The sequence below is a fragment of the Montipora foliosa genome, chromosome 1 (genome assembly GCF_036669935.1).
Source record: "Montipora foliosa isolate CH-2021 chromosome 1, ASM3666993v2, whole genome shotgun sequence".
Classification (NCBI taxonomy): Eukaryota; Metazoa; Cnidaria; class Anthozoa; order Scleractinia; family Acroporidae; genus Montipora; species Montipora foliosa.
The window spans coordinates 15750185-15762684 of NC_090869.1; the positions used below are offsets into that span (position 1 = coordinate 15750185).

General features: G+C 40.3%; 1 protein-coding gene across 1 annotated transcript in view; it reads left to right on the forward strand.

Moving 5' to 3' along the window:
- LOC137991120 (calcium-transporting ATPase type 2C member 1-like) overlaps positions 1–12500 on the forward strand; it is a 31475-nt gene that overhangs the window by 17355 nt on the left and 1620 nt on the right. Inside the window, exons 11-20 of the mRNA XM_068836240.1 lie at positions 844–939; positions 1333–1422; positions 3409–3504; positions 3589–3745; positions 4703–4873; positions 5552–5649; positions 6062–6112; positions 8319–8554; positions 10550–10814; positions 11988–12083. Coding sequence (XP_068692341.1) covers positions 844–939; positions 1333–1422; positions 3409–3504; positions 3589–3745; positions 4703–4873; positions 5552–5649; positions 6062–6112; positions 8319–8554; positions 10550–10814; positions 11988–12083 — 1356 coding nt within the window. The remainder of the gene's footprint in view (positions 1–843; positions 940–1332; positions 1423–3408; positions 3505–3588; positions 3746–4702; positions 4874–5551; positions 5650–6061; positions 6113–8318; positions 8555–10549; positions 10815–11987; positions 12084–12500) is intronic.

Below are 12500 nucleotides of genomic sequence, written 5' to 3' on the forward strand. Positions count from 1 at the left end.
CAGCAAGTTTTTAATGTTGTTTATGAGGTTACAGAAACTTGTAAAACTGTTTGAATTATGCTAAAAACTATTTTAAAGAAGCCAAGGTGATTTATTAGTTTTTTCGGATTTTGAGGCAGCAATCTTTCTAGCAGTTGAACCTCCCGCAAATGACTTCAACTACATGTAGTTTCCTTTCCCACTTGCCTGATTACCACAGAGATATAATCAAATATAAAGGACGAAGTCCTCAGTGTTGTGGCTCTCCCGTTCCCTCCAGCAGAAGTGGTGGGCTTGGTGTGATGTCTCTAAAAAGGCTTATGGTGTACTAGGGTGCCTAAGCAGAAACAGCCACAAATCAAAAAGGGACTTTGCTGAGTGCTGGGTTTATATATGGGAATTTCTAGCTGCACTGGGAACGCTTGCTGTGCAGGCTACTTGCAGTCGTTTCTCTCTCGAGGTCAGCTGTTTCTTTCTTTCTTTTTTTTTTTAAGTTGACCGCTGACCCAGTACTAGTTTTCTATTGGATCGCTGGCTCAAGTCTGGTTACCTCACCTAAACTTAAAGCCAAGGACTTTCAAAATAATTCCAACTGAATCAGCTGTATTCAGTTGTCAAAAAAGATTTCTTGCTAATTTTTTTTGCAAAGCTTTACAAAAACCATTCAAGAAACCTTTGAGATACTATTAAATTTAATTCAACCAAGTAAACTGGAAACTGGAAAATACCCGGTACTTAGTTTTTATCATTACGGTGTCAGTGATGGGTTGATAAGGTTAGATTGGCTCTCCATTGTGTTTCAAACTAAAATAAGACAGTGAGATTAAGGGATATCTCTCAGTAAAGGATCATGTTCTTTTTTAGGTGTCCGGAGTAGGTTACAATTCTTCTGGTGAAGTGATCATAGAAGGCCATGCACTAACACCAAGCTGTAACTTTTCCATTGCAACAATTCTGGAGGTTTGTACACTATTGGTATTTTACAAAACCACGTTTTTCTTAAATGAACACTTAATAGCACAAGTGTGATAATAATTATTACTTTTAAAAATATGGTAACCACACTGTTGAATTAGAAGGAACATGTTTTGATGTTTCACACATCATCAGTCATAGTGATTGTAACAGTAAAATTTTGTAACGGACATCAATCTAGAAAGAATTCCTTGTATTATGATCCGTTTAATATATAACTATTATTGGGAAATGTGTTAATGTTGAAAATTTGTTCTTCATTTGAACCCATGTTTACCTTGGTTAAAACCGCCTTTGCCTGACATCAATGAAACTCAGATAATAAAAAAATCATTATTCATTAGTGTGCAGTGTCTGATATAAGATTTCCTTTTTCAGGCTGGATATTTGTGCAACAATGCACACATTGAAGATGGATCGCTGTTTGGTCAACCAACAGAAGGAGCCCTTGTCGCTGTGGCACAAAAGGTACAGGCTTTTTGATTTGGCTTTTAGCATCAGAGGAAGAGATGATCGACAAAAATCTATTTAGCTGCTTAATAATGAAGAAGTTTATTATTTAGGTTGTTCAGGTAGTGTTGATATCTGTAGCAGCTCCAAGAGATAGAGATTCAGAAAGTGAGGTCAAAATAAAATCTTGACCCCCTCGGTGATCACTAATTAACGGTTGGGTGACCAGGAACGTGGAGGCTGGAACCACTGACCCCAACACCAAGTAGGCAGAACACCCAGGAGCCTGCCCTACTCACAACCCAGCCACAAGCCCCGCCCACCAAACCCAGCACGTCACACTGAACTGGAAGAACACTGGAGAACCTACTTTGTGGATAACAATTAATAATACTAAAAGAGGAGAGGAGAGGAGAGGAGAGGAGAGGAGAGAGGGGATACCAGAAAAAGCGAGCTACACAAAACGCCCTGTACGCTGAGCACAGTAAAACTAACTTCTGACCACATCAGAATACCACTGACCCCGTGAATGCTGCAGTGCCTTGGCATCATGCCCAGCAGGTCATTAGCATTCTGGCATCCAGGACTTGACCGATGAAAAGTGCTGCATGCATTGGAACAGATCATCAACACGATCTTTGATATACATAGTAAAACCCTCGTCGGACAAAATGGAGTTATTGAACTTCCAGAGACCTGGGCCACGGGTATGCACTCACTAGTGGGCTGGACAGAGAGAACAACAAAATCGTAGTCGGGAAAGCAACAGGACTGGATTTTTCACGAGCTAATCGAAGGCACTAGGCGCGGAGACACGAAAAACTTATCTAGGCGAGACCCGATAGAGAAATCCGAGTTGAACCTAGTGCACTGGCACTGTCTCGGGTGACATTTCCGCCAGGCATCTGATAGGTGAAGGGCGGAACTAAAGTCGGAGATGAATTTGGCAGGGGTAAAGTTGCCACCGAATTTATCGAGCTGATAATCGTAACAGTTAAAATTGCTGGCTATAATCTGAAAATCAGAGGGTAAAACGAACTGGTGAAGGTTCTCAAGAAACACTTTTCGATCGGTCAAGGTTGTTCAAACATTTCACTAGCCTTTGTCTACCTGGTCCTACGCTGCAAGCAGAGTCTCTTGATCTTCCTAGATAAGTCGGGAAGAGGAAAAAAGACTCTTCCAGCCGCCTCAACATTTCAGATTGAGTATGCGTCAAAATTCAAAAGTTTATTTAGTTATATTAGTTAAGTTGAACTGAGTACACTGTACGTTTACCTGATCTAAATTTCACTAATGTAGCTTTTTGATTGCTGACAGTTGTAAGCTAAGATCGTCTTAAAATAACGCAAGCTTTTAAAAGTGCACGTCATGATCTCGAAAACGAGCACGGTGACCCCTCATGTTTTTTGCCTTTTTGGCAAAAGTTGATCATTACCTTTCTGCGTGGCAAATTTTAAAAAAATCTGTACGTGGGAACATTTTGGGCGCAAACGTCCTTGAAAAAATCTCGATGGCGCGTGGCAATTGATCATGCACAAAAATTAAAAAAAAAAACAGGTTTGACAAGTTGAAACTGCACTGACTCATCCATTTCTTTGTATGAGCGGCAAATCAAAGAATGTTGAGGCGACTGGCAGAGTCTTCTTTCCTCTCTTTGACTTATCTAGGAAGATCGAAAGAGACTCTGCGCATAGGGTAACCTGGTCCTTACCATAAGTTAAATGACCTCCTTTTTTCCTCTTCACTGTGTGACATGAGTACATGCTGCAGCTTATTTTTTTTAAAAACCAGTTCAATTTTGATTTTGCTCTGTTTCAAATTATGTTTATGAATATTAGACAAAGAAAAATCAAAATTGAACTGGTTTGAAAAGTTGTAAACCAAGAAAAAGTTCAAAACCATGACAGACACACCAAATAAAGCAAGACAATAATTATTGATTAATTAAATGTAATAAGTATTATTCTTGAGAGCTTTTTACAAGTTGATTACTTGTATTGGTAGCTGGGTATTGATGACCCAAGAAGACGATACACGCGCACAGAAGAAATTTCCTTCACCTCAGAGAAGAAATGGATGGCTGTTAAGTACAGAAAACAGGTTTGTGAAGCATTCATTCGAATACAAAATTAACAGAAAACAGTCAAAACTGTGGAAGGTGTAAATGTGATCTGTCTGTTTCAGAACGCTACAGAGATGTACTACATGAAGGGGGCACCAGAGAGGGTATTACAGCAGTGTACATCATATTGCAAACAAGGTTCAAATGTTCCTCTTGGTCCTAAAGACTTGGAAATATTTACTGATGCTGTTGCAGCCATGTCATCCAAAGGACTGAGAGGTACTGAATGGTGCAAAGCTGTACCTTGATGTAATTTATTGCAATCCTGGAGGGATTGTAACTTGCTTTAATTGATTGTGCCAATTAATTTTGGCAAAATAGTTTTCACTAGAAAAATGCCAGGGGAAAAATTCCCCGGAAGAAAATCAAACAAGTTGACATATTCTGTGTATACAGCTTCGAGGGTTAAAAGGTGTTTGAGTCTAATTTAGACTGCAAATTTAAGCTAATACGTTCACAGCATGAAGTATCTCAAGTATGAATGTTCTTTTTCAGACAAACATTGTCCCTAGAACTCTACAGCAAGAACGATAGAAGTCCAACAATGAGATCTCGCAGTAGAAACTGAGGTTGTTGGTTCACCAAACTTGAAAGTCCTTCAACCCTAGGGGCTGCGAAGTACATTTGCTGTGGGGGGAGAAGGTGGGGGCAAGGTTTTGGCATTGATCACGGAAATGTGAGGGCCCCCCAGCCCCTCCCTCTCCTCAACCCTCTCCTCCCCCCCTGGGCCCGGTTGTTCGAAAGCCAATTAACTTAATCCAGGATTAGCGTAAACTTCTGTTTCATGTTTTCAACTTTTTGGTACACATTTCTTTGGCTTATTCTTGTTTTTCAAGATTGACTTCTTCTAATGTAAAGGTTTGCCGAATATCAGCATTGAACAACATTTGGGAGTAGAGAAATAAACTCCTTGGGTAATTTTTAATCTGGGATTAGCGTTAATCGGCTTTTGAACAACCGAGCCTAGAAAGCATAAGAAATCTTAAAGAAAATATGATGTGCTATGAGATACCATTACTTTGTACATTCGAGAAAAGACTGGCTGTGCTGTGTAACGTTCGTTCCTTAAGAACATTGTAAGGATCGTTTTGACGTGCCACATATGTTTGCAGTTGTAGAAGACTTGGTACTGTTGAATGCAATAGTTTTGACGCATATTGTTTCTTGTTTCTGTAGTAATAGCGCTTGCTGAAGGACAACACTTACAGCAGCTAGCCTTCCTTGGCATAATAGGTTTATTGGACCCACCCAGACCAGGGGTGCGAGAAGCTGTTCGTACCTTGTTGGATAGTGGGGTGCAAGTAAAGATGTTGACTGGAGATGCCAAAGAAACTGCTCTTATTATTGGTAACGTTTTTGCAATAAAATTCAGTTCCTACCTTGTAATCCTTTCACAAAAGGCAATTTCACAGTTGCATGCTTTGCTACATACCTATTTGATAAAAGTGAGGCTATATGGAGTTGACTGTGTTTTCATAAATCCTCTCAGCTTTTCTTGTGTCAATGCAGTTTAACAAAGTAAGCGTCCACGTAGGTCTGCTGACTTTGTACGTGTTGGGTGACCAATGGTCTTCCCTTAGTGGTACCTATGGTATTCAAACCTGGGGCCCGTTTCTCGAAAGTCCCGCAACTTTAAGGGCCATTTTCGGGTGTCACAATAGTTCCCGCTCTATCTCAAGAACGGAGAGGATTTGATTGAGTCTTCAAACTTTACAGTCAGTTTTCCTTTTGTTACTTTGAAAACATGTTAAAAGATTGGCGTTCCTGAACAAGCGGTTGGCAGGTTCACAAATGGCTTTTCGGGCCCGAAAAGTTTTCGGGACTTTCGAGAAACGTGCCCCAGACCTTTTAGCAAAAGCAGCTTATCTGTCACCTGAATACAACAAGATGCAAATTGCACCTTTCGATTACTCTTTCTCCTTTATCGTGTTTGAATATCCAAAATCATTATTACCGGTACTTCGGTCGTTGTCCTTAGCTGCTATCTGTTTGTGTACAAATCTCTCTCGCTTATGTTCTTTCCAGCGGAAATTTTGGGTATCCATGCCAAAGGACGTCTAACCATGTCAGGAGAAGAGTTAGAAACACTAGATAGCTTTCAGTTAGGAGATGCTGTTCACCAGGTATGTCTCACGTTGGTTGCCTCAAGCTAAACCACAGCAAAATAAACCTCTCCCTTTTTTCATCCCTTACTTACACTAAGAAGCAACCAAGTCTCTTCCAGAACGACTGATACTACCGTGGCGCTATGTTTAATAATTGTTCTGAGGCTTGTCTTGGAGAATTAAGGTAGCTTTCTTTAAGGGTAGTATTCATTGCAGCGTATTTGGCCAAAGCAATGGTCAATATAGACGAATCTATTTATCTTCGAAACAGTTTTACTGTCACGTTTTATTAGACCTACCCCAGACATCGACATTTTAAGCTTGGACAACGGAATAAAGTAGTCCGTTTGGAACAAATGTCAATCCTCTCCTCTGTATGCAAAAACGTAATTATTGAAGTCGCGAATTATTTGTTGTTTTTCTTAACCAGGCATCGGTATTTTACCGGGTTAGTCCAAGACACAAAGTTGCCATTGTAAAGGTATGGCCATTTTTATCATTTGATGATACCTTGTTCCAGACATTTTCCCTGTCCGAAGTGTAAGGCCAACAAGTAACCCATTACCTGGAGCCTTTACCTTCTATATTAGCCCTCTAAGTCCACCCAGTCGAGCTCGAGTCCCGTATCTTTTTATTTTTAGGAGCGCATCCCTTGGAATTTTTGCGGGTGTTTTCATTATAGCCAATCATAAGAGACTTAATGTCGGGCATTGATTACGTCACAATGCAGCACACCCGAAACACGAAGGTATTTCAAAATGATGAAAAGATATAGCAAGATGAGATAAGATAAGATAAGATAAGGCCCGTTTTAAACGTCGCATTTTACATGTGCCGAATCTAATGCAAATGAGCGAAAACAATAGGGTTTTCTCATTTGCATTAGATTCGGCACATGTAAAATGCGACGTTTAAAACGGGCCTAAGATAACTTTATTTGTATCACTTCAGGATATCTCTATTTACAAAATCTATTTACAAAATTATTATTAACATGTGATAAAAATCAAAAATATATTATTAAGAATACTAAAATAAAATAAAAAATTCTGAAAACACAGAACAACAAAATCAATTATTAAAACAATCTACTTTGCCGCATGGCAACATCGCGATTGGCTAGTAAATAATTGACATGTTCACTTTTATCGCTTATTCTCCTAAAGATTTCTTCCGACAATTTCCAGAATCCATTTGGCGAATCAGGTTTAGATAACTTAAAGAGGTCAAGACCAGCTTTAAAGGCATTGATACTTGTTGAATTTCGCACGCGTAGTGGCAGCTGGTTCCAATATTTGATAACTCTATTGCTAAAGAAGTCATGCGCTGATCTTAATGGATGATGAGAAGTGACATTAAGGGCGCTTTTCCTTTTGTCAGAACTGGCCGATCAGGCCCGTCAGTCTTGCAAGGAAATGCAACAATTTGAAGGAACATTTGCATGATAATCCCTTGTATTCTTCTGGAGGAGTATATATCATCCTCGAAGTGTGTTAATTTGAAAGCGTTGTAGAGGTAGCCCTTCCTTTTTCCCGGTCAGTTCTGTCAAATGGAAAGCGTCCTAAGATTACGAGTTCGACAAGCTGTATTCGTCCCAAACATATTGTGACCATAGTCCACAAAACCGTTGATTATTTTGAAAGTCTCGATTAAGTCACCACGCATTCGACGTTCCAGTAAAGTGGTTAATCTGAGACGCTATAAACGTTTATCCTCGTAAAGTGACTTTGGCAGTCCTCAATTTTCATGATAATACCCCAGTTTCCGTGTCTTTCGGTTGGGGTCCACACCTGCACTGCGTATTCCAAATGGGGTCTGACAAAAGCTTTGTAAAATGGCATCAGCACTTCTGGTTTCGTAGATACAACATTCCTAATGATCCATGACGTCATTTGTTTTGCTTTTCCAATCATTCCTCGTAATTGTTCCTCTCAACAAAGGGTATCACCAGCTGAAACAACCACTCCCAGATCTCTTTCCTTTTCAAGCACTTGCAAGGGTGTATGGCCCATCATGTCGTTATTTTTAGGGTTGTCTTTACCAATATGCAAAACGCTGCACTTTGATTCATTAAATTTCATTTGCCACACGTCAGCCCAATGGGATAAGCAGTGTAAGTCCGACTGAATGGTTGTAGGTGATCGTGCGTTTCCTATTAACTTCGAGTCGTCAGCAAATAGCGTTGGTTGTATTCGTTGTGATAGCAGCGCATATCGCTAATAAACAAAAGAAACATCAGGGGCTCCAAACGGAACCTTGAGGCACTCCAGATAGTGTGGGTTCCCATGTGGATAATTCGTCGCCTAGCAGTTCTAAAAATAAAAAGAGATGGGACATCGTTGACTCAAGGGTATAATACGTATGGGAGGCTCCTGGCCTAACCCTAGGGGCTTGATGAGAAGGACGGACATCAGAATACCCGGCCATCAGTCTTTTTATCCAATTACCCCTGAAGGTGCCCCCATTGACGGGTAAAATCGTCTGGCGTTGGACAGACTAAAATCTTGTAAGTCTCACTCTCGGGAAGGAGAAGGTGAAAGGGACCATAGTTTTTGAAGAACGAGGGGTCTCAACTTTTAGCCAGAAGGACTCTCGCTTGCCTGCTTCCTGGTGCGGTGGGGTGAGGAGAAAGTTACAGACTCCGCAGTCTATGACATCGCTGTGACTTTTCCCTGTAAACTTTGCAGGCTCTACAGCAGCGCAATCACGTGGTAGCTATGACGGGCGATGGCGTCAATGACGCAGTAGCTTTGCGCCGAGCTGATATAGGTGTAGCAATGGGACTCGCGGGCACAGATGTCAGTAAGGAGGCATCAGACATGGTGTTGGTCAATGATGATTTCTCCACTATCTTGGCCGCCATTGAAGAGGGCAAAGGGATATTTTACAACATACGGAACTTTGTTCGCTTTCAACTGAGCACGTGAGTTCATTTCGTTGCTTTGAGGACACTGCAACTTGAAGGCATATTTCCTTTAGCATTTAGAATTTACAAAATCAGGGCCCGTTCGTTCGAAACCCGATTAACTTAATCCAGGATTAGCGTAAATCTTTGTTTCATGTTTTCAACTTTTGGTGAAAGTTTCTTTTGCTTACTTTTGTTTTTCAAGATTGACTTCTTCTAATGTAAGGTTTTGCCGAATATCAGCGTTGAACAACATTTGGGAGTGGAGAAATAAACTCCTTGGTAAATTTTTAATCTGGCATTAACGTTAATCGGCTTTTGAACAACCGGGCCCTTAGAGATCTACGACAGCGACGTCGACGAAAACGTCACCTCAAAATCTAACTTTGCTCAGTCAAAAGTCTTTGGCGATTATTCCATTTCGTTCACGTCCTATAATATGGGCGAAGTATCCTAAAAATAAATTGGTACGAGTGATTTCAGAATGAAAATAAAAAACGCTGTCGGCAAAACCTCAAATTTGGTGATTTCGCGTTGTCGTTATGGCGAGGGCCGCAAAAGTATTTGCTATAATCCATCCTGCATGGGCAGCACGATTATTTATGTTCTTTTAAGCAATGATACCATTGTTTTGTGGCGTTCATGGTGCCGTCGCCGTCATCGTTCCTAAGGGACGTGTTTTTGGGGTGCGTTGCTAAGGATGTAATGGTTAAGTAATTTGAGAGAATTTGGCATTATTTTGGTCAGTTTCCAACATCTGTAAACCAAGGAATATGACGTCATTATGTCACGCCCATGGTCACGTGATCAATGAAAGAAAACTCTAAATTTGTCTACGTGCTACACAATTTGGGTATTTAATCAGTGGTTTGATAATTTGTATTCGTTTTTGCATCCAGCCAAGCATGGTTTTCTTTTTATTTTGAAAAATGTCCTTTTTAAAGAGATAAAGGATACTGAAATACCCATAACATTTTCAAAAAAAGATGATTTGAAAAAATCGATGTTTAGCTATATTCTCTATTTGGTGGTGAATCTTTCCATATATAAAAAAATGAATTCAATTTAAAGACCGCCGAAAATTTAGCTTTTTCTCAAACCGGAAGTCAGTTACCCATGCGCAGTTGATCTGAGAACGAGTGCGAGGAAGAGAGAGGAAAAACCGACGCAAACAACAGTTCGTGCGGTGATTTTTGCTTGCTTTTTTACTTTTGCGTCGTGTAGCAGGTCGGTGAGTAGGTTTTCTGGTCAGCTCACGATATGATGACGACGTTACCGGAAGTAACATTTCACTTCCTTAGCAACGCGCGAAAAATCCGTCTGTGCGCCCTTAAGCTCCCGTTCTTATCTGTGGGCATCGGTGATGAAACGTCATCATTCATTTTCTTAGTCTTTGCGTTCCTATTTTCGGAATATCAAGGTTTTATCTGCAAGAAGTACTATGTTATTTTTTTTTTATTGATGCCTCTTGGAATCCAAATAAGGCAATAGGGGAATCTTTGATGAAATGATATATATGAAATGGATCATATAATTATGAACTGCGTATATGAAATCAAGTGAAGCTGTGATCTTCGCAGTCATGAACGCAATATTTGCAATTGCGTAAAGAAGCCTGAAAAATTCAGGACTTCAACGGGGTTTGAACCCGTGACCTCGTGATACCGGTGCGACGCTCTAACCAACTGACCACTGACGTTGTGAACTGGTCATTTGTGGGTTCTAATGTTCCCGTGAGGAATGAATCAACGATGAAATGATATATATGATCATATATTAACTGCGGATATGAAATCAAGTGAAGCTGTGTTCAAAGCCCGTTGAAGTCCTGAATTTTAAACGATGTATGGCCTTCTAACTTAGAAGACATTGTGTTGCAGAATGAATTGGTTCCACGCGTTAAAAAAAATGCAAACCTAAAGTAATGGGTGACAAGAGCACCACTGAGTCCATACACGACGTCAGTGAAGATTTCCTACAAACTCTAAATCTTTACCAATCTTGTTCTATTAGGAGTATTGCAGCAATTTCACTCATCACGTTCTCGACGTTTCTTAAGCTTCCCAATCCGTTGAACGCCATGCAAATTTTGTGGATTAATATAATTATGGATGGACCTCCTGCCCAAAGTCTTGGTGTGGAACCCGTGGACCGCGACGTCATGAATAAACCTCCGCGAAATGTGAAAAATCCCATGTTAACGCGAGTCCTGATACTGAATGTGCTCCTGTCTGCGAGTATTATAGTTACTGGTACCATGTGGGTCTTCTGGAGGGAGGTAAGTTCTGTTTCATCACTACTGCTATTCAAGTTCATACTAGGGACATAAGAAGTCTTCCAGCAAGGTTACCCGGGTTCTACTTTGAATCTAAACGGGTTTATTTTAGTCAAAGTACCTTACTTTGTAACCGTAGAAGGATTTATCCTCAGATAACGCGAAGTACGATTTGAAGTCAAGTTGTATCCCTCTCGAATGCTTACTGTTGAACAGATCAAAACACGGTTGACTGGAGTTGACTCGAGCTTTTGTCGCAATTATGGTCTTCTTGGACCCTAGTATGAACTCGCCTAAGGACAGCAAGCAAATCTATGGGTGCAAATTGCAATAAACACGACGGTGCTTCTTGATCGTGTTGTGTACGTTGATGACGCAAGCGTACTCGGAAACCTTAAAGTGGTACTATGATCAAAAAATCATTTCCCTTTTTTCTTCAGATTTTGAAAGCGTGTTCGCTTAACACCTAACTGGCAAAATTTTGAGCTTTGAGTTTTATCCAAAGGCTGTTTATTTTGAGTGTAAGTTTTGGATTTCATGGTCCGCCATTACTCACGTTCAAAACTGGCCGATTGGACCTCAGAGGGTTGGATCTAGAGAAAATGACGTCATTTACTCACTAGCTTAAAATTTCAGCGTGTAAACGCAATTTATTATATATGCAAAACACGGGTTGAAAAGTCTGAAAGCCCGAAACTCCCGTGCTGCATATTAATTAGGCCGCGTACACACGCATTGCATTCTTAAACTAGTGAGAGTTTAACGTCATTTTCTCCTCGACCCAGCTCTCTCAAGATTTTAAAGATAGTAATGGCGGACCAATAAATAAGAAAATTCCAGCTAAAATAAACAGGTGTCTTTTTAAAATCAGAACTTAAAACTTGGGTGAATTAGTGTTTAGTTAACATAGTTTTGAAATCCAAAGGAAAAACAAATTTTTTTTTGGTCGTAGTACCACTAATCGTTATAAAAAAAAAGGAAGGGTGAAACGAGGCATGAACTTGTGGAATGACTTGCATGATTGTGCGTGCAGAAACAGATGAATTGATTGCTGGCAGTCCCTATTTTAGACGTGTCACGCAATCGAGGCTCCCACGGTGGTTTCTCTCGACTGTGCGACAAAATAAGACTCCATCACCACGGGAGCGATTTTTTATTGTCTTGTTTCCTTTGCAGATGAGAGACAATATCATCACCCCACGTGACACCACCATGACGTTTACGTGTTTTGTGTTCTTTGACATGTTTAATGCCCTCAGCTGTCGCTCACAGGTAATTTGCTGTTCTAAAAGAGGGGATGAGGAAAAAATTTGAGCACCACTGCTTCAAACAAAAACATGCACTTTTGAAAATCTGTATTTTTAAAGGCGATGTGCACCAACTCTGTCGTTTATTCCGTTGAAAATATGTCACATTTAAGAAACTTATCCCTCATTGGATGTTGAAGCTTAGAAAGAAATTAAAATTGGGGGGTCATTCAGGTCTCTTTGCAAGTTTCACGGGGAATGTGAAGGAAATGTACAACAGCAAGTCACGTGTTTTGCTCATTAAATGACACCGTCTAGAGTGGCTCCGTCGTAGATATTCGGCGGCTATTTTTCAGCTCTTTTTTACTTTGTGTTGTGCGTTCAACGGACGAATCGAAAAGGGGACTGTTATCGTCTAGTATTGTAAGAAAGATTTGTCAAG